This window comes from Ascaphus truei, chromosome 13, assembly GCF_040206685.1.
Source record: "Ascaphus truei isolate aAscTru1 chromosome 13, aAscTru1.hap1, whole genome shotgun sequence".
Taxonomy (NCBI): domain Eukaryota; kingdom Metazoa; phylum Chordata; class Amphibia; order Anura; family Ascaphidae; genus Ascaphus; species Ascaphus truei.
This window is the reverse complement of record NC_134495.1, coordinates 13388133-13415835: the sequence shown is the minus strand read 5'-3', so window position 1 is coordinate 13415835 and position 27703 is coordinate 13388133. Positions and strand designations below refer to the sequence as shown.

Sequence of the window (27703 nt, the reverse complement as noted above, 5' to 3'; positions counted from 1 at the left end):
ATTTTGTGCACGAAGGAGAAACCCTGTTCCTTGCAACTGGTGTATTGTGATATTGTGTAGTTATTGCTAGTAAAATCAGCACCTTGTTCATAAATGAATAAATCTTGCGAAATGTGTATTATTAAAATGTAATTTGGACTTCCCACAAATTGCAGCCAATGCGTCGTCCAGTCCATCATATATAGAAAAGCAAGACTACACATTTCAGAATGCCAACGGATAGGACTTAAAAACCAAACCTGGACAATATAATAATAACACTCCTTTTCATAAACTTATCAAATGAAGACAAACACACTCTACATTTCTGAAGTATTTCTTCTGTCTATTTGTAATGTTTTTAAGTTATACCAAAAATATTAATGTTAACAACACATACATTAACGCCCTTTCCTCTGTTGCTCGACTGCTAAAACTGACTCAGGCCCTCATTCTCTCCTGTCTCGATTACTGCAACCTCCTGCTGTCCGGCCTTCCTGCCTCTCACCTGTCTCCCCTACAATCTATCCTAAACGCTGCTGCCAGAATCGCTCTACTCTTTCCTAAATCTGTCTCCGCGTCTCCTCTGCTGAAATCCCTCTCCTGACTTTCTATCAAATCCCGCATCTCGCTATATTCTCATCCTCACTTTTAAAGCTTTACACTCTTCTGCCCCTCCTTACATCTCAGCCCTAATCTCTCGCTATGCACCATCCAGACACTTGCGTACTGATCAAGGATGTCTTCTCTCTACCCCCTTTGTATCTAAAGCCCTCTCCCGCCTTAAACCTCTCACTGACTGCCCCGCACCTCTGGAATGCCCTTCCCCTCAATACCCGACTAGCACCCTCTCTATCCACCTTTAAGACACACCTGCTTAAGGAAGCATGAGTAGCTCGTGGCTAATACTATACACCTGATACCTAAAGTTTGGCCCCTTGCCGACGCAGTTACCAGAACGCCCTCCCACTGTCGCTGTACGTTCTTCCTACCTACCAATTAGACTGTAAGCTCTTCGGGGCAGGGACTCCTTTTCCTAAATGTTACTTGTATGTCTGAAAGCGCTAATTCCCATTTTGTGTTATTTGTATTATTTGTTATTTATATGATTGTCACGTGTATTATGGCTGTGAAGCGCTATGTACATTAATGGCGCTATATAAATAGAGAAAAGTGGGAGAACAAACCCCCTGCAACACTAACCAGAAATGTCGATGCACAGGTGTGCAAAGTGTAGCACATGAAAGTCTTGATCCCACTCGATAAACAGCATGATTTAACCCGTTGAGGTATAATCCCACGTTGCTCACCACTCACATCACACCACTTCATATGCAGGTTCGATAGCCTTGTATGTCAGGTAGATCTTCTATGAACTTGCAGTGTACGTGTAGCTTGGTTGCAATGTATAGCTAAACACATAACAGGTGTACATTGGTGTAGTGGTTACTTACTCATTGCGCCGCGGGACTTCGGGTGCTGTCGGCGTGCTCCTACCAGGAGAATTCAGCATAAAGAGAGGTTTAATAGGCGGTGCAGCTGCCTTGGAGGGAAAAGTAGAGACCGGACTGCTATCTCCTCGGTACAAAAAGATTTATTGAAGGCACATAAAAAAGTAGCAAGAGAAAACTCCTACGCGTTTCGCCGCACTTTATCAAAGTTTATCTTCGATAAAGTGCGGTGAACCGCACGAAACGCGTAGGAGTTCTCTCTTGCTACTTTATGTGCCTTCAATAAATCTTTTTGTACCGAGGAGATAGCAGTCCGGTCTCTACTTTTCCCTCCAAGGCAGCTGCACCGCCTATTAAACCTCTCTTTATGCCATGTAAATAAAGACAGACAGACAGACACTCTGATGTGTTGAAATCTTGTTACCATTTGAAATGTGTATCATTCTGCACTGCAACAGGTTGCATCACATACAAATAGGACTGCACCAAATACCAAGTGTCACTGGAGGTCACATTGCTTAGTCCCACAGCCTCAATGTATCACAATGAATACAGATCCTCTTACCTCTGGACTCCCATAGATGGCCCTTCCACAAACTCCATGGTGTTGAGGAACGTGACGGCCTTCACTCCCCCGTAAGAGGGCGACCTGGGCATTGCCAAGGGTGAAGATGGGGCCTGGTGGCCGGGAGACTTGTAGGACCCATTGCTCACCCTCCCTTGTAGGGGCTGGTGGCTGTGGATATTGTTATTGGCCAGGTCGGCCTGCAAGGAGGTGGTGGAAGTCCTAGGGGCTCGGGTTACCGCGCTGGAAAGAGAGGACACGGAGGACTGTAGGACAGGATTTCTGGAGCTGAAGCTGGGGGGTCCTGCCAGCAGATTGTCCCTGGACCCGTAACGGCCAGATGCGGCACGCGGGTTTTCGGAGAGCGAGCTCACCTGCTGCAGGCTGTATGTGCTGGGGGTATCGTAGACCCCAGAGTCTGCAAACACAGAGTCCGTGTGAGAATGCAGCAGCTTCTCCCGTTCCTCCATCTCCTTTCTCTCCTGTATCGACGCCATGATGGATTTGGAGAGGTTGTCATAGCGCACCGGAGAGGGTTCCCGCGGGTGCGCCGCCACCCTGCCCAGCACGGGGCTGAATCCCTGCGCGGGCTGACGCTCGCCGCCCCGCATGTGGCACATCTTGGCGGACATGTAGGGCGAGTGGTAGCCCACCGAGCCGGCTGTTGTGTGCGCCACACATTTACCAGCTGCCGGCGACATGGGGTTGAGCAGGCTGTCGTAAGACAGGCTCCCGTTGCGGTTGGACAACGCGTTGGGGGAGAAGACACTCTTGAAAGCCGCGGGGGTGGCGCCATCCGATTTTACAAGCTGGAGAGGCACCTTCTCACACTCCCGGTGGCCGGAGTTCTTCAGGCTGAGGGAGCGCGAGTTGGCAGTGAAGGCGTCTAGCTGTAGAGGGGAGGACTGGTACGACTTGTGTAGGGAGTTCTTACGATACTCGGGGAGGTCCAGGTTGGGTTCCGACTGGTAATCGTGACTCCGACAATCTTCTTCCAGGTACCTGCTGTCCTTAAGACCTTCCTGAATAGCAATCTGAAAAGCAAATATACAATACAGGATTTGTAATGCATCGGAATAGTAACAATTAAATCGATTGATTGATTTTCTTGTTTAGCGCCGAGAGTGGATGCAGAATTTTGCAGCCACAATGCTTCCCCTGCCCCAAAGAGCTTACAATCTAATGTTGGTGGCAGAAAGAAGGAAAAGATCCCTTAGCAATGCACTCAACCTCCACTGCATGTAGGAAATGTAATCAATAAACTGGAAAGAGGTGGAGTCCCCATTGGGTAATCTCTACCTCCACTAGATATAAAATTATAACTGTTTAATGATTTTGATAGAAACAAAATACAAACGTAGAAAACCTAATTAGCGCTTTAAATGTAACAGCTTCCAAATGTGTGGGTTGGGGTGATTCCCTTGCTATCCCTGAGTGCCAAACCTCCCCGAGTATCGTAAGAACTCCCTACACAAGTCGTTTCAGCCCCCCCCCCCCCCATTACAGCTGGACACTTAAACAGCCATTTAGAGTTATGCACCAATTATTTGTAAAGCCCCAAACTCGAGGTATCTTACGCTGACAAAGTATTGGGTCAGCAGGCCAACTCCGGAGGCATACATAGGTTTTCCTGCATGGTGCAAGGATTTAAAGTGTAATCGTAAAGTCAAACTTCAACCTGGCAGCATTACAAGTTTCATCAGCCACAAATGTCCAGCTCAGAGAGAGGACCTCTCTCAATCTCACCTGTTCTGATGCAGGATGGTAGTGCACTTTGGGGTTGGCGCTAAACACCGGTCGATACTTGTACATGGCTGGCGTGGAGGGGCTCATTATTTTCGGAGACAGGCCGCCGTCTAAGGGGATGACAAAATCAAATAATAAAATGTAAAAAAAAAAAAAAAAAGGATGCTATGATGATGATACTTTTATAGTGTGAGAATTCTGTAGCCCAGCATTTAATTGGTTAACACAATGTGCAGATAACATCACAAATGTGAGAAAGGAATAACAAATATCCCACTGCTTCTAAACAAATCTCCCTTATGCCTTCCGATAGAAAATCTTCCTAGCAGAGCAATGAAATCAGCCCTGATCTCTCCATCTTCCCTCGCATAACTGGAGGGTCCACCACTCAATGTCATTTCATAGCCAGCCATCTGATCATACTCACTGTAAGAGGCTTCACACACTTACTAAACTGCACGGAGACAGAAACTGTATCCGCATTGTATTTAAGGAGAAGATCAAAGTGAACTAATGGCAACAGACTGGAGACTGTGATGGCAGATACAATAGATTTGTTTAAAAAAAAGGTTGGATGCCTTTTTAGATAGGAATACAGGCATACCCCGGTTTAAGTACACTCACTTTAAGTACACTCGCGAGTAAGTACATCTAGCTCAATAGGCAAAAGGCAGCTCATGCATGCGTCAGTCAGAACGTCCTGAACAGCAATACCGGCTCCCTACCTGTACCGAAGCTGTGCGCAAGCGGGGAGACTATAGAGCCTGTTACAAATGCGTTATTTACATCAGTAAATGCACGTATATGACGATTGCAGTACAGTACATGCATCAATAAGTGGGGAAAAGGTAGTGCTTCACTTTAAGTACATTTTCGCTTTACATACATGCTCCGGTCCCATTGCGTACGTAAATGCGGGGTATGCCTTTACAGGGATATACCAAATAAGTATACATGGGAAGGATGTTGATCCAGGGATTAATCCGATTTCCAATTCTTGGAGTCAGGAAGGAATTTATTTTTCCCCTTATGAGATATCATTGGATGATATGTCACTGGGGTTTTCTGTTTGCCTTCCTCTGTATCAATAAGTATAGATACTGTATATGATAAAATATCTGTTGTCTAAATTTAGCATAGGTTGAACTTGATGGACGGAAGTCTTTTTTCAACCTCATCTACTGTGTAACTATGTAACAGGTTCAAATGGAAGTAATTGGGACCAATTATCTCAGATTGTCCCCCAACAGTAAAAATAAATTTGCCTCCTTAGACTTTCATGGAACCCTCCCAAGTTTTAGGTGCAATATCCAGGGGTGTGGTCACTGCCCCAGCTGTGATTACCTTCAGTGGCTCCCAGGGGCCCCTTCATGTCGGAGTATTTGATGGGATCTCCTTTGGGGGGCAGAGGCGGCTGGATATCCATGCACTTCTCATCCAGTCTCTCCAGGCTCCCCTTGGACTGAAAGGAGAAGAACATCAGCCTCAACTGCTGCCTTCAAATAATAGAGAGTGCAGAGAGAGAGAGAGTGCAGAGAGAGAGAGTGCAGAGAGAGAGAGTGCAGAGAGAGAGAGAGTGCAGAGAGAGAGAGAGTGCAGAGAGAGAGAGTGCAGAGAGAGTGCAGAGAGAGAGAGTGCAGAGAGAGTGCGCAGAGAGAGTGCGCAGAGAGAGTGCGCAGAGAATACACTGGCTTCTGACAATACACTGATCTCAGCTATAGAGAGAGCATACATGTAGTAATTATGCCATCAATACACCAGACCGGCTGCTCTAACAAGCCCCCTGTGATCCGAGCTGTGGAGGGGGGCGGCAGACAAGAATTCTCTCATCGGTCTGCGCCGCCATCCGGCTGAGACCATGAAGAATGGCAACAAAACACAGAAATGTCTGATCACCACAGACAGCAGTGCCACTGTATAAACCACGCCATCTTCATTCCTGCCCACTAAACCAGTTGTGGCTTTTGCTTTGCTCCACCATTCGTGATTTACCCAAGATCAGCAAGGATTTGTGACGAGAAGTTGGGAACGCAACAGCCCAAAATGTATAGTGTAGTGTGTGTGCAGCGCACAGCCAAGAAGGGGGATAAGGAGCAGGTCTGGCAAAAAAATCTTTATTAAAGTGCCTGCGTTGCACAAAACGCGTAGAAGGTTTGCAACCCTCTATTTTATGGACTCAGAATAAAGATTTTTTTGCCAGACCTGCTCCTTATCCCCCTTCTTGGCTGTGCGCTGCACACACACTGCATTGGATTTCCCTGACAAGGATACAGCAGCACGCTGATGGAGAAAGCTACTGGAGGCATTGAGCTGTGAGTACGTTTACCTGGGGCCAGCCCAATGAGGTAAAGGAGGGTGTCTCCGTGCACCTACCCCTACCTTCAGGGTGACTAGAGCCCCATTATAGGTTTAGTACTTTCTATTGATTATTCCCCAGTAGACCCCATTCTCCCTTCATTATCTGGTTCATAGGTCCTAGTACTTTTGAGCACCATATCGCCACAACAAAATGTATAGTGTGTGCACGAGTGTGTGCACGAGTGTGTGCACGAGTGTGTGCACGAGTGGCTTAGAATGTGTTATGTAGCACGGAGTACACAATAGATTATTAATGCAATTTGGAATTGGTGTCCAACACCTTGAGGTACAGAGAAAGACAAGAATCCTACACAGGGTCTCAGACGGAGGTCTCCTCCTCCCACACTGGCAGTAACCCAACACCTGTAGTGCTGCCCGAAGACAGTACCTTGGAGCGGTGCAGATTGGCTTGGATCCCGTTGTCACTGATCTTGACCGTGATCTGTCGCTCAGACACGTCCGGCCGGATAAATGGAGGCTTCAGCATGACCGGCTGCTTTTTCTTTGGTTCAACCACATACCTGGGGGGCAAGAGAGAGGAGCCCTGAGAACTGGCCCCCGAGAGGTCATCCTGCTGTCCGTCTCCGTAACCCCCCCTGTGAACCTCTGCAACAGCGCCGGTCCCACTTAGCAACACGTACAGGGAACGCACACCTATGTTTGTGTAGCAGTTAGGAGATCATGAGCTACACAGCTGCACACTGATATTCACAGCCACCTACCTATTTAGCCTTTCTCCTCACTTACCTGGGAGACAGGGGACTGCAAAGCACATGCTGTATATTCCCGCAGCACCCCCGGGTGAAGGGATTCACCCCCCCGCGGAACTTCCCAGTAACCTGTGCAAAATAGTACAATTATTAACTCTATCATTCTAATAATAATACATAAAAATACCACGTGTGGTGCATCCCAATGTCCCAGACAAGTCTGCAACCCTGTCTTTCCCCATTACCACTTAGCAAACAGTGCAGCCAGGGATTCTGGGTAATGACATGCAAATGAGCACCGAGTGACCTTTCACTTCTTGTCCATTTTAACATGGACCCTGAAGAATAATAATAAAACGATTTCATATGGCTCTTTTCTCTCAATGGGACTCAAAGCGCAGAATTACAATTACAGGCGGTCCTCGCTTTTCCGATGGAATGCGTCCGGCCAACCGCCGTCGGTTAACGGACCGTCGGATTGCGGGTCCCATGTTAATCGGCAGCGGTGACCGTCGGAAAAGCGGGTCCGGCGTCGGATAATGCGGCGTCAGATAAGGCATCCATCGGTAAGCAAGGACCACCTGCATAGTGAGCGGTACCACCTGCATAGTGAGCGGTACCACCTGCATAGTGAGCGGTACCACCTGCATAGTGAGCGGTACCACCTGCATAGTGAGCGGTACCACCTGCATAGTGAGCGGTACCACCTGCATAGTGAGCGGTACCACCTGCATAGTGAGCGGTACCACCTGCATAGTGAGCGGTACCACCTGCATAGTGAGCGGTACCACCTGCATAGTGAGCGGTACCACCTGCATAGTGAGCGGTACCACCTGCATAGTGAGCGGTACCACCTGCATAGTGAGCGGTACCACCTGCATAGTGAGCGGTACCACCTGCATAGTGAGCGGTACCACCTGCATAGTGAGCGGTACGCAACAGTGCACATGGAATTTTGCCTTCAAAATGCATCCCTGCCCCATCTATGTTTGGTGCCCGAGGCACAGAGAGATCAAGTGACTTGCCCTGGGTCAAACAGAGTGGACACTGGGATTGATACCAAGTCCCCCTGCTCCAAAGACACGGTCACCGTTTCCTCCTGTGCCTTTACTCACCGAGCCAAAATTCAAACAAAACCTCAGGTGTCCCATTTAAGATGGCTGCCTCCACCAAGAATCTGCCAACTTTATCATATTTAATGTATTCTAAAGTTTAAAAAAAAAAAAAAAAAGTTGAACGAATAAAAATGTAGAAAATAGAAATAATGCGTCGATATTTGTAGAATTTGTTGTACTACGGATTGCAGTTGTAACCAAATTTCGCATATTTCTGGCATTGGGGAAAAACAAAAATCGACTTCCAAGTATTTGTAGAATGTTAGCATGGTAATAAAGGCACTGCAAGAGTTTGGTTACCTATTCTGGTGGATTCTTTGATGGTAAAACGAAAATGGCAGCAAAAATAATTTGGGGTGTAAAAGAAATACTTCTATGTTTGGAGGCTGGAGGATGGTATAGTTCGAGGGAAATGTACATCTTTGTTGCATGGAACAGAATCCCATCATAAGTAGCTCATTACGTTTAATCCACACCTCAGAGAACTACGAATTCCCGCACAGCTTGGTTTAAACCCCAGTGTCCACGCCTTGTGACCCCGAGCAAGTCACTTTATCTTTAGTTCCCGTACTAAAAGTCCCTCCGTCGTTCTTACCTGCTCATTGGTCGTTCGTCCTCGTACCACTAGAACCATATGGAAACCAGTCAGGCCGATGACCGGGATGAAAAATAGCCCAGCCACGCACATCACCGATATCCTGCACAGCAGCGCTAAGGACACCGACGCCAGTGAAGACTCGTAGCCTCCGAATCAACCCAAGAGAGAAACCCACCCATGTATCTAAAGATCGTAGGGAACTACAAGCCCACTGCACCCACACCCACTCCTGTGGCCTCCCAACATCTCTTCTTCAACTCTCCACCGCGGGGAGCCATGCGCGATCTTCTGCCTGACTCACGGCTTGCATTGTAGCTCCGGGAATTCTAATGTCCGTGTTGTGAAGCACGGTCTACACGTTGTATAATGTGATATATTTATGCAACACACACACACTCACTCAGTATGTGTGATACGGTGGTTTCCCAGCCCAATAGCTATGCACGGGAAAGTATTGGTGTAAAAAGCAAAAAAAAAGTGTAGACCGGCTCTTCTAGTCTAAGTGATATATTATAATAAAAACAAGTGATACATAATTTGCGATTTATACGTGAATAATAGTGGTACAATAGCTATTCGATTTAAATTGGTGCACAACAAGTGATCTCCAATTAAAAGAAACATGCAGCTCAAAATCATTTTTAATATATAATGTACATATCTTCAGAAAACTTGGGGAGCGCAGGTAACGAAAGGGGAAAGAAATTAACACAATAGTGCAATTTTGTTTCTTCCGTGTAGGTAGACGGCGTGTAGCAGTATAGGAATTGCACTCACATTTTGAATAGATTAATCGAGCATGTATCCATCGCGGCGGGGAACAAGAGACAAGGAAACATACAATAGTGCAGATTGTCAAAAAGGTCGGTTTATAAGCAAATCGGAATGACAAGAGTGCACACTCACAATGACAAGAGTGCACACTCACACTCTCCAAGAAGTAGGACAGCTTTAGTACACAAATATCTAAGAAATGAGAAAACAGGGGGAGGTGGAAGGAGACAGTCTCTCCACAATCTCACCGCCTCACTGGTCTCGGCGTCTCACCTGTGACATCACCGCGTCACTACCGGCAGATGGCACCCGGATGCAGGAAGATACAGCGCAGAGATCACACAGCCTGCTCCTTCCTCTTAGAACATCGCCAAAAGAACCACAAGGCGTTTCGCATTCGTCGGTAGCCGTCTGTCATTCCGTTTGACTTATAAACCGACCTTTTTGACCATCTGCACCATTGTATGTTTTCTTGTCTCTTGTTCCCCGCCGCGATGGATACATGCTCGATTAATCTATCCAAAATGTGAGTGCAATTCCTATACTGCTACACACTCCATCTACCTACACGGAAGAAACAAAATTGCACTATTGTGTTAACTTTCTTTCCCCCTTTCGGTACCTGCGCTCCCCAAGCTTTCTGAAGATTTCTAAAGCATGGGTGTAGCTATGGAGTCCAGTGGTGAGCCGGTTAATCTCAGCCCCGAGAACAGGCCGAGGTAATTAACCGGCTTACCTGGTTCGTAAGGGGGTTTGTAAGCCTGGATCAGAGCAGTCTGAGGGCTCTCTGATCCAGATAGGAGCTAGGCATGTTTGTTTTTGCTGCTCCCTTAGGCTAAACGTAAGCGGTTTTTGCTGCATCTGAGCTGAGGAACAGCCAGAGATTTTGTTCACGGCATTTTGGCTGAATAAAGGCCTACACCGATTTCCCCCCCCCCCCCCAAACGGTCTCCTGTTTTCACCTCCGCACGCACCTCCTACAGCACGTCTCACTTCTATTCCCTGAAGGAGAGAGATTGCAATGCCTGTGTACGCATGCATGGCACGGCCAATTAAACTGCTGGCTGTTGGCAGAGGTCAAATGAAAACACATTCAAATGGGTTGAGTAAAGCAAGACCGTGAACGTGTGCCAGGAAAGGCGCCAACCAATCGTATGCTCCGGGTTTGCTCAAAGTGTTGCAGACTCTGCGGAGATTGGAAGGACTCGTAGTAAACCAATGAGCCGCTCGCCTCCCACGCCCCCCCCCCCCCCCCGTGGAAAGGATACGTGATGCTGCAGTGGGTCTCTCCCAGCATCTCCAGATGGTTCAGGACAAATATCAACCCGAAGGAAAAGACCCCCACCATGTGGGTGCTGAGGGACAGCAGGAAGAGGAAGAAGTAACGGTAATTCCTGCGCCCGATGCAATTATTCACCCAGGGACAGTGATGGTCAAAATCCTATAGGGAGAGAAGAAAGATGTGTGCGTGTGTGTATAAGAGAGAACAGCAAATAAAAATCCCGCATGTGAGTACAGTCACACGTCTCAGACGGGTCTGCAACCCTGCCCTTCCCCATTATCTCCCAGCATACAGTGCGTCCACTGCAGCCAGGGATTCTGGGTAACGACATGCAAATGAGCACACAGTGTGTCACCTTTTGCTTCTAACCATTTTTAAACAGGGGCCCCTATAAGCTTCTGCATTACACAGCTTTTCACCACAGCCTGGGTTATAGAAGTGCAGAGCCAGCAACCCTACCCACAGACAGCTTTTTCGACCTTATGGTTCTCGTCCGTGTGAGGCTGGCTATACTGGCTTTTGCACTGTGAAGCTGCGATAAATGTCAACTACACATTAAATAAGTAATGGTGGGTACAAAAGTGTCGAATACACCCCCCCCCCCCACCCCCACCGTACAGCATACAGCAAATTTAAACGATCACTTGTAAAGAGAGAATAAGAATACAGATTAGGGGACACCAAGAATGAGAAGAGTAAACATTATGAGAAAGGGTCATTTGGAAAAAAAAAAAAAAGGAACAAAAAACCCCCCTCATGTTTGTGCAATTGCCCCAGCTGGGGTAAAAGTTTGGATATGCAGAATTCTGATTCTCCCACCCATCCCCCATCGTGATGTCACAGACGGCTGTGGAATCCGCCTGGTCCGGTATATGGCCTGGTCCGGTATATGGCCTGGTCCGGTATTTGCTTGGTCCGGTATATGGCCTGGCCCGGTATATGGCCTGGCCCGGTATATGGCCTGGTCCGGTATATGGCCTGGTCCGGTATATGGCCTGGTCCGGTATATGGCCTGGTCCGGTTTATGGCCTGGCCCGGTATATGGCCTGGTCCGGTATTTGCTTGGTCCGGTATATGGCCTGGCCCGGTATATGGCCTGGTCCGGTATATGGCCTGGTCCGGTATATGGCCTGGTCCGGTATATGGCCTGGTCCGGTATATGGCCTGGTCCGGTATATGGCCTGGTCCGGTATATGGCCTGGTCCGGTATATGGCCTGGTCCGGTATATGGCCTGGTCCGGTTTATGGCCTGGTCCGGTTTATGGCCTGGTCCGGTATATGGCCTGGTCCGGTTTATGGCCTGGTCCGGTATATGGCCTGGTCCGGTATATGGCCTGGTCCGGTTTATGGCCTGGTCCGGTATATGGCCTGGTCCGGTATTTGCTTGGTACACCGCTCTCTTACAGTCACTGGATGGTTTACAGCCGAGCGCATCAAGTTCAGGGCAAAAACCCTCCTCGCTTGCCCCCCTCCTCCCCCCCCCCACCCCGTGTCCGGGGGCTTCAGCGTCACACTCACCTCCACACAGTTGTCACAGACGCTGCAGTGCGAGCAGCGTGGCGGGCGGTAGAAGTGGCACGTGGCGCACCATTTCATCCGTACTTGTATTCTTTTGATTTCCACGTTCTTGTACAGGGGAGCTCGGAAGTCGTCGTCCTTATCTTCGTCTTCATCAGCTGTCGGGGAGGAGGAAGGGGGGGGGGGGGGGGAAATAACCAAGATTAAAAAAAAAGGTGTCAACGCAGAACCAACGTTTCCATCTCGAACAGATCGTCATCATAGCACGGAGAGAAAACGCCAACGGCGACGGTTTCCCAACAGAAGATGCGACGCGTACATTATACTTTTAAAGGGTGTTGTCCAGGGGTGGCCAACTTCAGTCGGCAAGGGCCACCAACAGGTCAGGTTTTCAGGATATCCCCGCTTCAGCACAGGTGGCTCAGTCATAATTGCAGCTCCGCCTGTGCTGAAGCAGGGATATGTCGAAAAGCTCCATTGTTGGTGGCCCTTGAGGACTGACGTTAGCCCCCCCCGGTCTAGTCCCTCCCAGGCGTTACAGGCACCAAAGTGACAAGTTTATCAGGTAAAACCCAAGTTTTTTTTTTTTTTCTCTCCAACAAAGTCAGACAAGCGCAGCGAGTCCTCGGTGTCCGACATCCCGCTCACCGACGGACGCCTTATCTGCCGCCGCGTAATGCAGTCTGCCGGGCGCATTAACCCACGTCGGGCACCGCTTATCCGACGATCACCGCCGCCGATTAACATGGACCGGCAATCCGACGGCGGTTTGCGGGACGCATTCTGGCGGAGAAGCGAGGGGCAGGAGTGGACACCTGGCAGGAGCTGGATTTCCTCCCCCCCCCCCCAACCCACCTTTTGTGTGAGGTCCCTAGGTGATGAACAGGAGTTTGCACGGGCAAAGCCCCCTATCCTTATTAAACACTTGTACTGACAACAAGATCTGCCCCATTCTAAAAGGGCCCAACAAAAACAAAATATCTTTTCATTTGATTGGAATTAAGGGTTACAATATGTTCCATTCATTTTAATTTTTATTTTAATACAAACACAAGATGTAACTTTAACTGCTTGCGGACTACAAAAGAGCTAATGCATTCACATAGATCGTAAGCTCTTCGGGGCAGGGACTCATTTGTCCTAATGTTACTTTTACGTCAAGCGCTTATTCCCATGATGTGTTACATTATGTCACGTGTATTACTGCTGTGAAGCGCCGTGTACATAGTTGGCGCTATGTATAAATAAAGGATATATACACACATACAGTCACAAGGATCTGCAGAAAAGTGATTTTTGTGATGTGTAAAAGGACAGCTGCCTAGCACCATCGCTCCAGACCCCGCGGACCCCCCCCCCCCGTCATATTAATATTGATCGGATGATGTAAGTGTGCAGATCATAGCGAGGTCTCCCTGGGATGTTCGTGCAGCTTAAAAACTTGTCTTAGCGGGCGATGGAAATCAATTGCAACAGATGCTGCCAGAGCCACAGCAGATGCGACGCGTAAACCGCGCGGGGCGCGCTGGTGTAACCGTGCGGGACGCGCTGCGTAAAAAGTTTGCGCGTTCCTGGTCTAGAACAGGGGAGCTTAACTCAAGACCCCCCAACAGGTCAGGTTTTCAGGCTATCCAGCTTCAGCACAGGTGGCTCAAACAGAGGCCCAGTCGAAGATTGAGCCACCTGTGCTGAAGCTGGGATATCCTGAAAACCTGACCTGTTGGTGGGTCTTGTGGACTGGAGTTGAGCCCCCTGATCTAGAGTAATTCCCACGTCCTTTATTTTCTATAAAACAGCATATTAAAGTAAAAACACACAAGGAAAGAAGTGCAAGATGGCTCAATCCGCGGATACATTAGGGATCTCACAGTGATTTCCGTTTAGCTCTTCGAGGCACTCGCTGGTGTTTGAAATATAAATACAGTGTAGCCTCACTTAGTACTAGTTGGGGTTCTGCCTTAATGTGAAAGCATCCAGCCATGGAACACTTTCTACCATTGTAATAGTTTAACACTTTCTACCTCTGGAAAGTCTAGGCCAGTGGATTCCAACCTTTTTTTGGTTAAGGAATCCTATGTTGCATTGTAAGGAACCCGACCCTCTCTAATAGCGCGTCTGAGATCAGATACATTGTAAGGAACCCCAACCCTCTCTAATAGCGCGTCTGAGATCAGATACATTGTAAGGAACCCCGACCCTCTCTAATAGCGCGTCTGAGATCAGATACATTGTAAGGAACCCCGACCCTCTCTGATAGCGCGTCTGAGATCAGATGCAGTGTAAGGAACCCCAACCCTCTCTAATAGCGCGTCTGAGATCAGATGCATTGTAAGGAACCCCAACCCTCTCTAATAGCGCGTCTGAGATCAGATGCAGTGTAAGGAACCCCAACCCTCTCTAACAGCGCGTCTGAGATCAGATGCAGTGTAAGGAACCCCAACCCTCTCTAATAGCGCGTCTGAGATCAGATGCATTGTAAGGAACCCCAACCCTCTCTAATAGCGCGTCTGAGATCAGATGCATTGTAAGGAACCCCAACCCTCTCTAATAGCGCGTCTGAGATCAGATGCAGTGTAAGGAACCCCAACCCTCTCTAATAGCGCGTCTGAGATCAGATGCAGTGTAAGGAACCCCAACCCTCTCTAATAGTGCGTCTGAGATCAGATACAGTGTAAGGAACCCCAACCCTCTCTAATAGTGCGTCTGAGATCAGATGTAGTGTAAGGAACCCCAACCCTCTCTAATAGCACGTCTGCGATCAGATGCAGTGTAAGGCACCCCAAGCCTCAGCCAAAATGACTGAGCCACCTGTGCTGAAGCAGGGCTGTCCTTAAAACCTGACCCCTTTGTGTCCCTTGGGGACTGAAATACATCCAATGTGGAAGTCGGATAAAATAGACGCAGGACGACCGTGGGGAGGGGGCGTCTTACCTCGTGGAAAGATTCCGGGATCCATAAAAGTTGCCATACTGAAGTTTGCCAACACGAACAGGAACACGAGCCCATTGTACACCGGGATCGCTGGGGAGATCTCTCTGGTCAGCCAGGGACACCTGCAATGAAAGAGAAGGGCGCCGGGTGAGCGGAGCGTGAAATCACCCCGTGCAGGGGGAATGAACCCCGCTCCCAGCCTCATAATAAGCAGAGGTGAAACAGGAAGGAACAGTCACCGCGTTCTGCGCACGGTTAATTGGGGGAAGCCGGCGAGTGAAGTTAATTGCACCGGATGCAGATTTAAAAATCATCACACTAGTTCAGTGTTTTTCAACCTTTGTTTGGTTAAGGAACACTATAATTATATTGTGAAATTCTGAGAAACCTCAACCCTCTCTAATAGCGCGTCTGAGATCAGATGCATTGTAAGGAACCCCAACCCACTCTAATAGCGCGTCTGGGATCAGATGCATTGTAAGGAACCCCAACCCTCTCTAATAGCGCGTCTGAGATCAGATGCACTGCAAGGAACCCCAACCCTCTCTAATAGCGCGTCTGAGATCAGATGCATTGTAAATTCTTCTCTATTTTACAAATGACCTGATAATTGCAGGGAACCCTTTAGGGATCCTAGGAACCCGTTTAAAATCACTGCACAGGTTTAAACTTTACTTCTGTTTACTGGCCCCTTCCCAGTGCTGGAAAAGATCTCAGCTTCGTTCAAATAAACGAGATCACAACATTCTCCAAGTGGGTTCCCAGCGTGACAATTCGACGGTGAAGCTCCCCAGGGAAGGGCTCACCCTCCTCCCAAAAAATTGTACCTTTATGCCTGCTGCTATAAATGGCGGTGTTCCGATGGGCTTAGTCATACTTGGTGTCATTATACGGAGCAGCATGTTCATTCTCAAGAAGGGAACATTTCCTCCCTGAACACGAGTTGCAGCTTTGATCCCAAGGGGAGGCCTCAATTACAGATCACAGAGCAGCCTAATGAATCCAGACGTGGAATTACCCAGGGAGGCAGATGAAGAGATGGGTGAGCCTTGCTGACCGAGGGCTCTATGGAAACGCATGCACAGCCTCGAACAGAAGCGGCAAGCTCCGCTGAATCACTGCGTGGCGGTTTTAAGAACGCCAGCCCTAACTTGCACAATTGCACAGATACAAAATCTCTAGAACAAAGAGCTTGCAGTCTAGTTTATTGCTACATTTGCCACGCTCAATAGCTCTCCTTTTTGACACATATACATATATATTTTGTGGGGGGCTCAGGGGTTCCCAAAAAGAGCTTGCTGGGGTTCTGTTTGTTGTTGCGCATCAGGGGGGCAAGGTATCCAAAACCTTTACATTAACCCATTCAATGCCCGCGGGGTAGGCATCGTCTTGCATGCACTTAACCCTTTAACTCCCATTAGCTCTTCACTGCTTTGGGCTCGTCGACGCGGCAGAGGACTTTCTGGCAGAGAAAGGGTTACGAAACCTCTCCTCTCCCCCCACCACCCCCGTCTTTCAATATGTTCCCCATATTGTTTGAGAGATATCCGTGGCTTTTCAGGTAATTACAAGAAAAGGACGCAGGGGGGGGGGGGGGAAATAGTGCTTAGGAGAATAAACCGAGGCAATCAAACCCCGTACAAAATGTTACTCGGGAGGCCGGCTGGTGAATTAAATGGATTGTGACAATTGTAACCTTCTCATCGCAGGAGAAATGCCACACGGAGCCCAAGGAGGCAGTGCAAGTGGCCCGCAGATCCCGAGAACGTTATTATTAATACCGACGGGCAGACAGACGACAGGGTACTCTGACCTCATGGAACACAAAGGGGCGACCGTCATCCCAGCACGGCTCAGCAAATACCAACACATGAAAAGAAAGACAGGGCCTCGTTATCTTTGAAGTGGGCGACGCAAGACTAAATAAGTTTGCACTGCAAATCTGCGTGGGAATTCACGGTCAAAAAGTAGGATACGTTTTTTTTTTTACCCCTTTTAAGAAAATTCAAAAGTCTCAAATTCTAAATGTGCTATTATTTTTCAACCGCATATTATATATGTATAATGTATGTATTATATCTATATCTACATCAAAATGAAATTTGCTTGATTGTTAGTAGATGTGGGGATTCTCATTGGTCCCTCGGTCCGCCCGCCCATGCCCCGCCTCCCCCACGGGTCTCATTGGCCAAGAGGTACGCTAACATCACGGACACACCTACTCCACTGTGACACACACAGACACACACACTGCCACAGAGTCTCACCCCTGCAGACTCACCATACCCCCTGAGACTGTCACCCGAGACTCTGAAGCCTAATAGCCTCGGAGACTCTCTCCCTGCAGACTCACCCTACACACCTGGGATCACCACTGCGGAAACAGACACCCACCTTGGTAAGTTTAACCCACCTCTCTGTCCACCCCCCCTGTTACCCGTCCACGCTCTCACAAAAATGGCCGCCTTCCCGCACAACTGTACCCCTTCATTAACACTCTTCATGCAACAAAATGTAGCTCACCGTTCAAAATTTCAGCCTTACCGGCCGCTAACAAAATGGCCGCCTTCCCAAAACAATAAAACATTAATTGTCAAGCATCACCATTTCAGCCTTCCCAGACCCCGCCTGCTCCCAATGGCGGCAGCCATTTTGCCGGGACTTGGATGGGGAGACACAGGACTTTCAGAAGAATGCCAGGAGAATGCTGAACCCGTCGCTGGTAAGCACTCGACAGCGGGCCAAAGGCACTCGCCCCAGGTGAGTGGGCGAGTGCATTTGTCGAGCCCTGCCTATAAGCGTATGCGGGCCACGAATACGGCAGGCATAAGCTTATAAAGGTGACACTGTGTGCTCTTTTGCATGTCATTTCCCAGAATCCCTGGCTGCAGTGGAAACACTGTATGCTAGGAGATGATGGGGAAAAGCAGGGTTGCCAAGTTGTCAGAAAATTTTATTTGCGGTGCATTATTATTTTATATAACGCCAAGTGACATTCGCTGTGTTTTAGAACTTTATCAAACCCGCCAAATGTAAGCGAGTTCATGCAAAAAGCCTTCCATTTCATGGGCAAATTGCAGTGTGATTTGCAATCAGCAGAATGTGGGGGTTTCCCGGGGGGGGGGGAGGGTGACAGGGGGGAAACTGCATGTTGCCAGACAAGTGCATCCGCGAGACATCACGTCGGTGTGAGATGCACGTACTAAAAACCAGTGAGACTGCACGTCTGGAATTTTAATCTCTAAGAAAGTAGCATCGGCCGTTTCCATTTTCTTTCATTTTTACCTGTGTAATTTTGACCAACAAAACTGGACAATGTAGAAAAAGGCTTTGCATGCAGGCGCTGGGGACGCACTGCTTTATTTCCGCGAACGCAGTGAAGACGCGCAAGGGCCCAGGTTCACCAAGTCGCGATGCGGGGTACTGAACCCCCTGATTCGGCATGATCTGGTATTGATGGCCTAGTACAGGAGTGGCTAAACCAGTCAGAATGACTGAGCCACCTGTGCTGAAGCAGGGATATCCTGAAAACCTGGCCTGATGGTGGCCCTTGGAGGACTGGATTTCGCTACTCCTGGCCTAGTGAATCCAGCCGGATTGAAGTGCGGCAAAGCCGCTTTCCCCCCCCCCCCCAAAAAAAGAGATCGCAGCTCTGTTCAAAAGAATTCAAACGAATGGGGGCTGAAATCTTCCTGAGCGGTGTGAAGACGGCATACTAAATAAGGGCCAAATAAACCCCAAGTAGTGGCAGATAAGACAGGAAGTGATTTAGGAGCTCATATTCCACAGTAGGCCGGGAGAACGTACGCGATGGTTCACGCTGTAAAATTAGAATGCGTACGATGTTGGCGTTTTCAATATGGTCTGTGCTGCTCTAAATAGGGATGAAAAAGGATACCATTTTGCTGGAACTATCCCATGCTCGTCGGGAACTTTTTCACTTTGATTGTAAGCTCTGCGGGGCAGGGATTTCTTTTGCTCTACTTATTGCGCTGCAATTCCCTGCATTATTTTGTGCAGTGCGGAGGACACGGGTGGGCACTGTATATAAATGAAGATATACATGCAACTGTTACACTCCATCTCGCCCGCAGATACGGGGGGGGGGGTTTAAGGAGAATTCAAAATAAAAAAGGTAGGTGGGTTCCTTACAACGGACGCGGCAATTTACTCCTGTGTAGATCATGCCCCACCTCTTATGGGGAGATCGTAACCCCTTCAGCGCCAGAGGGGTCTGCAACGCATTGCGCCTCTGGCCTGGAAGAGGTCAATAGCCCTTAACCAGCTAAACAAGGGTCACATTGTCCACCCCCCCCCCCCTAAGCTGCTACGTTGTTTGTTAGATAAGAGCTGGCGGGTGGAGAGGGGGGTGAGGGGGGGTGAGGGGGGGTGGGGTGTGCGAGGTTGTGCCACTTCTGGAAGGGGGAACACAAGGAAATTACAGAATAAATCGCTTCCCTGCAGCAGCAGCATCATCGTCTCTCTGTGGCACATTATCCCCTGCGCCCTTTACCTCATGCAACTCTTTTTTTTATAGGAATTCATAAGGAGACTTTTTTTCCCCATTAAAACTGCAGTCCAAGCAATATCCTACATGTGAGTATTTTTAAATAAATCAGTTCTGTACTATGAGAAAATACTTGTAGCATTTATTAAAAAACAAACAAAAAAAAAAAACACTGATGTATTGTAATTTAACAGGCATTTTTGTTTCTATAGAAACCATTTAGAAAGTCACATCCCCTTCCCCTTCTGACAGGGCCTGGCTCTTGAGCCCCGCCCTCTCTCTCTCTCTAGCAGTGCACCAATTGTATCTAGTAACTGCCTGGTCACATGATCTTCCCCACTTTGTGGCAGCAATATCAGTGAATGAAATAACCCAGAGCAAAGCGATCGATCACAGGAGAACGGGTCGATCGGCAGCTTAGCTAATCACTTATCAGTGTGCAGATTGTATTGATGCACATATTGAATGGGGGGGGGGGAGAAACAAAAAAAAAAAAACAGCAGCTTGAATGAACTGCAACTTTAATTAATCTATTATTTTTTTTTTTTACACAATTATCTGTTTTATTTAGAAGGGCAAGTGGGGGAATACATACATACATTTTAGCTGAACCCCATGGGGGAAGAGTGAAAATGTCAACATTTTTCAATTTAAGAGGATTATCCAGTGCAATGTGCTGCTTTGTATATTTGTATATCCCAGTAATGTCATAGGGCCCAGCAGTGACATCAGCCCGAATGAATAAAAGTTATCCTACCATGTACTAACACAGGGGTGCGCAAAATGGGGTGCGCAGGATTTTGTTGGGGGGTTCGGCGGTTGCAGCAGCCGCGCGCTCTTCCCAGAGGCAAAAACAGAGCTCCTCATACTTCCTCCCAAACCTGGCCCTACTACCTCCTTCCACATTACTGTTGGAAGTACCATCATTCACCCAGTAGCCCAAGCACGCTGCTTAGGGGTCACACTCGACTCCCATCTCACATTCAAGATGTATCTAAAACCTGTCGCTTTTTCCTCCGCAATATTACAAAGATACGCCCTTTCCTCTGTTACTCGACTGCTAAAACTCTGACTCAGGCCCTCATTCTCTCCCGTCTCGACTACTGTAAGCTCCTGCTGTCCAGCCTTCCTGCCTCTCCCTGTCAATACAATCTATCCTAAATGCTGCTACCAGAATCACTCTGCTCTTTCCTAAATCTGTCTCCACGTCTCCCCTGCTGAAATCCCTCTCCTGACTTCCTATCAAATCCCGCATCTCACACTCAATTCTCCTCCTCACTTTTAAAGCTTTACACTCTTCTGCCCCTCCTTACATCTCAGCCCTAATTTCACTGTATGCACCATCCAGACTCTTGCGTTCTGCACAAGGATGTCTTCTCTCTACCCCGTGTATCTAAAGCCCTCTCCCGCCTTAAACTTTTCTCACTGACTGCCCCACACCTCTGGAATGCCCTTCCCCTCAATACCCGACTAGCACCCTCTCTATCCACCTTTAAACACACCTGCTTAATGAAGCATATGGGTAGCTCCGTTTCTAACACTATACACCTGTTACATAAACCTTGGCCCCTTACCAGAACTCCCTCCTACTGGTCTCTGTATGTTCCTCCTACAAATTAGATTGTAAACTCTTCAGAGCTTTTCCTAAATGTTATTTATGTCTGAAGCACTTATTCCCATGATCTGTTATTTCTATTATTTGTTATTTATACGATTGTCACGTGTATTACTGCTGTGAAGCGCTATGTGCATTGATGGCGCTATATAAATAAAGTCACATACATTTAAGTTAATTGCAGAGGGTCTGCGTGAGGCCATTGCAACCTCAACATACCGGTGTTATGTAGTCTTCTGGACGCGTTGCCATGACAATGCGGAGTCAAATGACGCCGCGGGGTCATGTGACGTACTCGTTGCCGTTGTAACGCGCGTCAAATGTCGCTGTGGGGGTCACGTGACATCACATGACCCGCGGCGTCATTTGATGCCGGGTCACAGAGAAGGGGGGGCGCGAGCGCTTGGGCTGCCACACAGGGGGGGTGGGGTGGGCGCAGCTCCAAAACTTTTCGCACCCCTGTACTAACACATTGGGTTTCTGGTGTGACGAGCTTGCAATGCGTTGCAGGCCCGTGGCTGTGAAAGGATTAGTTGCTGTCCTCTGAAGTGGGAGCCACCTGCCTTTGCTTAAAGAAACAATCCAAGCGGCAGTTAAAACAAAAAAAAAACTATTAATATATGCAGCCTTTGATTACCTTTATTGAAAACTAATACTTAAGCAGCCGATCGATTAATTCTCCCATGATCGATCAGCAAAATCCTGCTTCCCAGAATGTCTGCCTTTCAGTTTCAATCAATCCTTCAGTCAGTGCAACTCAGCAGCTACAATGTATTCTTATATTACGAAGGTAACACTATCTAGTGTTACAGTTTGCAGCTCAAACTGCTGGGAATATTGGCAGCACATGATCACAAACAGGAAAGTGTTACAAAGATCTTGCACTGCTGGAGAGATGTGCTGAAACCTGCTATAGAAATCAAAGGATGCTCAGTATTAAAACTCATTAAAAATGGCATTAAGGGCTGAATAAAAAATTGTTTTGCAGTAAGTATGATCTAATACTACAGAAGTGATATATATATATATATATATATATATATATATATATATGCAAATATAGCTGTATGCTCATCTGCATGTCTTAGGCAGGTCTGCAACCCCGCCTTTCCCCATTATCACCCAGCATACAGCACTTCCACTGCAGCAAGGGATTCTGGGAAATGACATGCAAATGAGCACACAGTGTCACTTTTTGCCTCAATAACCATTCCAAGAGACATTGTTTTTAAGTATACCTTTTGCTTCATTCATTGTAACATCGCCGGAAGAAGAGATCAGTGTATCTCGAAAGCTCGCACAAATAAAAGCATTTCGTTAGCCACAGAACGGTATCATCTATTTATTTTTTGATTATTGAAGCTCGGCTAACACGGTACTGATACCTCTATATAAAATTATACACACATAATTAGTGCTGCGTTTGTATACATATAAATATTACACACAATTTAATTTATATAGCGTTACCCATACACAGCGCTTTACAACATTACAATAGGAGGTAAATACATTACACACAATGGGATAAAAAGTGTGACAGGTGAATGACAACATGAGCCTAAAGAATACCCTGCCCCGAAGAGCTTACACTCCGTGATTCATTTATAAAAAAAGGTGTATACAGGCATACCCCGCATTAACCTACGCAATGGGACCGGAGCATGTATGTAAAGCGAAAATGTACTTAAAGTGAAGCACTACCTTTTCCCACTTATTGATGCATGTACTGTACTGCAATCATTATATACGTGCATAACTGATGTAAATAATGCATTTGTAACAGGCTCTATAGTCTCCCTGCTTGCGCACAGCTTCGGTACAGGTAGAGAGCCGGTATTGCTGTTCAGGACGTGCTGACAGGCGCATGCGTGAGCTGCCGTTTGCCTATTGGGCGATATGTCCTTACTCGCGAGTGTACTTAAAGTGAGTGTCCTTAAACCGGGGTATGCCTGTATACACATTGGCAAGAAAAAAAGTTTGGGAACCCCTTAGGATTTCCACATATTTAAAACCTAAAATATTATTCGATTTTAATCCAAGTCCTAATAACAGATAAACAAATGTCACAACGTTTTCAACATTCATTTATCCACAAATGATTCAACATTCAATATCAATGTGTGAAAAAGTATGTGACCCTTTACATTCAGTACCTGGTGGCGCCCCCTTGAGAACAATGACTTCAACTAAGCGTTTCCTGTAACTGCTGGTCAGTGTCTCGGTTTTGAGAGCTTCCTTGCATGCACAGCTCACTTCAGGTCCTGCCACAACATTTCAATGGGGTTTCGGTCCGGACTTTGACTAGGCCATTCGAAAAACATGGAATTTCTTCTTCTGCAGCCATTCTTTTGTAGATCTGCTTGTATGTTTAGGATCATGGACTTGATGCATGACCCACTTTTGGTTAAGTTTACGGACAGCCTGACCTCCTCCATTATCTTCTGTTACAATCCAGAATTCATAGTCAATGATGGCGAGTCGTTCAGGTTCTAAGGCAGCAAAGCAGCCCCAAACCATCACACTCTCACCATCATGCTTGACGGTAGGTATGAGGTTCTTCTATTTGAACCCAGCGTTTGGTTTTTGCCAAATGTAACGATTCTTATTAAGGCCATAAAGTTCTACCTTTAAATCACCTGTCCAGAGAACATTAATCCAGAAGTCTTGTGGATCATCTATGTGCTCTTTGGCGATCTTCAGCAATATTCTTTTTAGAGAGCAGTGGTTTCCTCCTGGCTATCCTTCCATGAACACCATTCTTGTTCAGTCTTTTTCTGACAGTTGAGTTGAATACTCACATTAGCCAAGGCGAGAGTGACCTGTAGATCCTTGGATGTTACTCTGAGGTTCCTTGTGACTTCCTGGATGATTTTCCGGTTTGTTCTTGGAGAGATTTTGGTAGGACGACCGCTCTTGGGTAGAGAGACAATGGTCTTTAACTTTCTCCATTTGTAGACTGTCCGACAGTGGATTGGTGGAGCCACAAATCCTTAGAAATGGTTTTGTAACTCTTTCTAGACTGATGAGCATCAATAACTGCTTTTTGGAGGTCCCCAGAAATATATTTTGGTAGTAGCTTGACGTGGTTTCACACACCTGTCTGGTGAAGACCAAATGCACAAAGTTTCTAATCATTATATAGGGTGGGGAACTCCCAAAATCACCCCTGAAGATCTATCTCATTATTTAAACACCCCATTCTAATTATCCCCTTTAATTAGCTTAAAAAAACAGGGTTTTCCTTACTTTTGCACTTGTCTCTTACTCATTATTTGTCGTATTCATACATCATTTTGTTTCAAAAGACATGGAATTGGTTAATATAAACCCTATTGGATATATAAGAAGAGACCGATTTTGATTCAAGAAGGTTATCATGGAAAAAACTATGGAATTCCCGTAATTATCATTAGGGTTCACAAACGCTCTCACCGCTGTATATCACAAAAGATTGTAAGCTCCTCAGAGCAGGGACTCCTCTTCCTAAATGTTACTTTTATGTCTGAAGCACTTATTCCCCTGATCTGTTATTTATATGATTGTCACGTGTATTATTACTGTGAAGCGCTATGTACCTAAATGGCGCTATATAAATAAAGACATACAATACAAGAGAGAAAAAGCGGCGATCCACAGACAGAAATGTCGTGCCTCCATGCACTATGTAAAAATAGGTCATACAAAATGAGAATAAACAGGTCTTAAAAAGTAAAGGAAATAAATCAATTGTTTGCCTTAAAAACTTTTTTGCTTTACTTTTTAAAGATCTGCGAATGTTTTGTTGAACACACACACACACACACACACACACACACACACACACACACACACAGGCCCCCCCCCCACACACACACACACAGGCCCCCCCCCCCCACACACACACACACAGGCCCCACACACACACACACACACACACACACACACACACAGGACCCCCCCCCCCCCCCCCACACACACACACACACCTTTTTCCCCACACACCCCTGTTGAATAATTTTCAGGGGGAGCTGGGATTACTGTCCCAGAGGCTGCGGGGCCTAGTTCGGCTTTCCGCGGGCCTCTGTTGGCTGCTGGGCCCCAGCTCCACCCAAGTGGTGGGGGAGATTTTGTGTGTGAGTGTATATATATTATTATTGCTTAATATTATTATAATGTTGCTATTCATAATATTGCGTCACTCCATTGTTTACTCTCTATTATAATGCATTTTTTTTGATAAACTGGCTATCATTAGACTCTCTTAATTACATACTATGTATATGGTTAGTTTTTCTATATATGTAAATTGTACTGTATGCACATACTTTGAATATTTATTACTCACTGGTTATTATATATCCAGTGTAATTGTTTATTCCATTTATCTGTGTCCTTGACCTATTTAGGAAACCGATTTCGCTAGTTTATATCATGTGGTTTTGTTATGTATGTTACTGTGCTTATTTTATGGCTATGTGTGTATCATTATTTTGTGTTAGAGCCATAGATCCGCTCTCATTGTGTCTTTAGTTTCTTCCCCCGTCCACACAGGACGCGCCTTCCATTGGAGATAGCCGATTGGAAGGGAGCTCCACCAAAAGGATTGCTGTATAGGCTGCTCGCGCCAAATTCATACTGTGACATCAGCGCTTGAAGGCGGGGGACTCCCTATAAGACAGGGAGTGCGATCAGATGCGGATGTACTCTTTGAGAAAGGGTGTTTGCCTGAAACGCGTTAAAGGGTGTTTTTTTTGTTCCCCGTTACTATGTTGTTCCAATAAATTAAATTTTAACTTTCATAGCATAGCATTGGTGCTGGCCCCGTTTTTTCAGCTGTGCACCGTCTCCTATCCTTGGATTGTTTTTATATATATATATATATATATATATATATATATATATATATATATATATATATATATATATATATATATATATATATATATATATTGTGGAGGGGGGTTGTGTGTGTGTATTGTGTGGAGGGGGGATTTTGTGTGGGTGTATTGTGTGCGGGGAGGACTGTGTGTGTGTGTGTGTGTGTGTGTGTGTGTGTGTGTGTGTGTGTGTGTGTGTGTGTGTGTGTGTGGAGAGGGAGATATTGTGTGTGTGTGTGGGGGGGATTGTGTGTGTGGAGGGGGGGAGATTGTGTGTGTGTGTGTGTGTGTGTGTGGAGAGGGAGATTGTGTGTGTGTGTGTGTGTGTGTGGAGGGGGGGAGATTGTGTGTGTGTGTGTGGGGGGGGAGATTGTGTGTGTGTGGGGGGGGGGGAGATTGTGTGTGTGTGTGGGGGGGGAGGGGGATTGTGGGGCACAAACACACGTGTAACTATTCAGTTTAAGTGAGGAAACTCCTGAGAAATGCCTTCTGGTAAACACATTCCAGACATACTGTGCATATAGATTTGATAATGTCAATGTACTGTAATTTATACACAAAGTGGCCCTTCCCCCAGCTGAAGGCTCCAAGCCTCAACCAATGAGAGCCCAGGAAAAAAACCATTCCCCGCGTTTCCAGCCGAGAATAACCGAAAGTGCAGGAAACGGAGTCAAACCCAATGGGGGGGGGGGGGGGGAGAAAGCCACAAACACAGAATGGACCCCCCTCCTCCCAACAGGATTCTCCCCCGTCCCCGGCTCTCTCTATAGTGGGTATATATGACTTTTTGTGTTTCTAAGAGTAATGGAAAGTTTTTTCCCCCTTGCCTACTAAACCGGTGAATAATATGGAAACTATGCGGAGAAGCGAAGATTTGGATAATATCCGGTTCCTATGGAATGATTAGTCTGATCTGATCTCGCCGGCGTACGCCAACATCTGACCGTACCAGCACACTACAGCGTCTTAAAGCGGCAGAGCCACACTAATAAAAGCACTTAGCCTTGGTGCAACTTGTTAGGGCCCCATGCCCGCCCGGGAGCGACAACAGGGGGTTAATGTCCGGTTCTGCAATCCCTGCATCGTTGGAGCCGCCGCGGCCGGCACATACAAAACCGGATCCCTTAACGAGAGCCACAATGTAAATGGGTAAAAGCTGCCCGCCAGCGAGATTTCTGCTAATAATAGGACGCAGGGGTGGGCGACACCGGCCCTCCAGGCCCCTCAACAGGTCAGGTTTTCAGGATATACTTCAGCACAGCTGGTGCAGTCTTGGAGTGAGCTTTCAACCTCTAACTTTGTTTGCCCCTTAGGGGGACAGTACCGCAGGCAGGGGGTCCCTAGAGCCGACATTAACGCGGGTCACCTGTGGGGACCCCCTGCCGCCTATACAACCACACCTCCCATATGGTAAATCCCTGTATACTGCAGGGAGATTATCCCCCCAGAGTCTTCCCTCGCTCACGTGTCTCTCGGGTAATGATGGCAGCTTCATTACTTTAGGGCAGGGGTTACCCGCTCCAGTCCTCAGGGGCCACCAACAGGTCAGGTTTTCAGGATATCCCTGCTTCAGCACAGGTGGTGCAGTCGTTGACTGAAACACGTATCGAGCCACCTGTGCTGAAGCAGGGATATGCTGAAAACCTGGCCGGTTGGTGGCCCTTGAGGACAGGTGTTGCCCGGCCCTGAAGGTCA

The 27703-nt window shown here is 47.2% G+C and overlaps 1 protein-coding gene across 1 annotated transcript in view; it reads right to left on the bottom strand.

Annotated features, from left to right (window-relative positions):
- Positions 1-27703, bottom strand: part of ZDHHC8 (zDHHC palmitoyltransferase 8) — a 49607-nt gene that overhangs the window by 4677 nt on the left and 17227 nt on the right. Inside the window, exons 2-10 of the mRNA XM_075568589.1 lie at positions 15028-15149; positions 12097-12254; positions 10565-10737; positions 8520-8622; positions 6847-6938; positions 6488-6620; positions 5086-5203; positions 3742-3851; positions 1996-3029 (exon numbers count right to left, since the gene is read on the bottom strand). Of these exons, the coding sequence (XP_075424704.1) occupies positions 1996-3029; positions 3742-3851; positions 5086-5203; positions 6488-6620; positions 6847-6938; positions 8520-8622; positions 10565-10737; positions 12097-12254; positions 15028-15149 (2043 nt within the window). The remainder of the gene's footprint in view (positions 1-1995; positions 3030-3741; positions 3852-5085; positions 5204-6487; positions 6621-6846; positions 6939-8519; positions 8623-10564; positions 10738-12096; positions 12255-15027; positions 15150-27703) is intronic.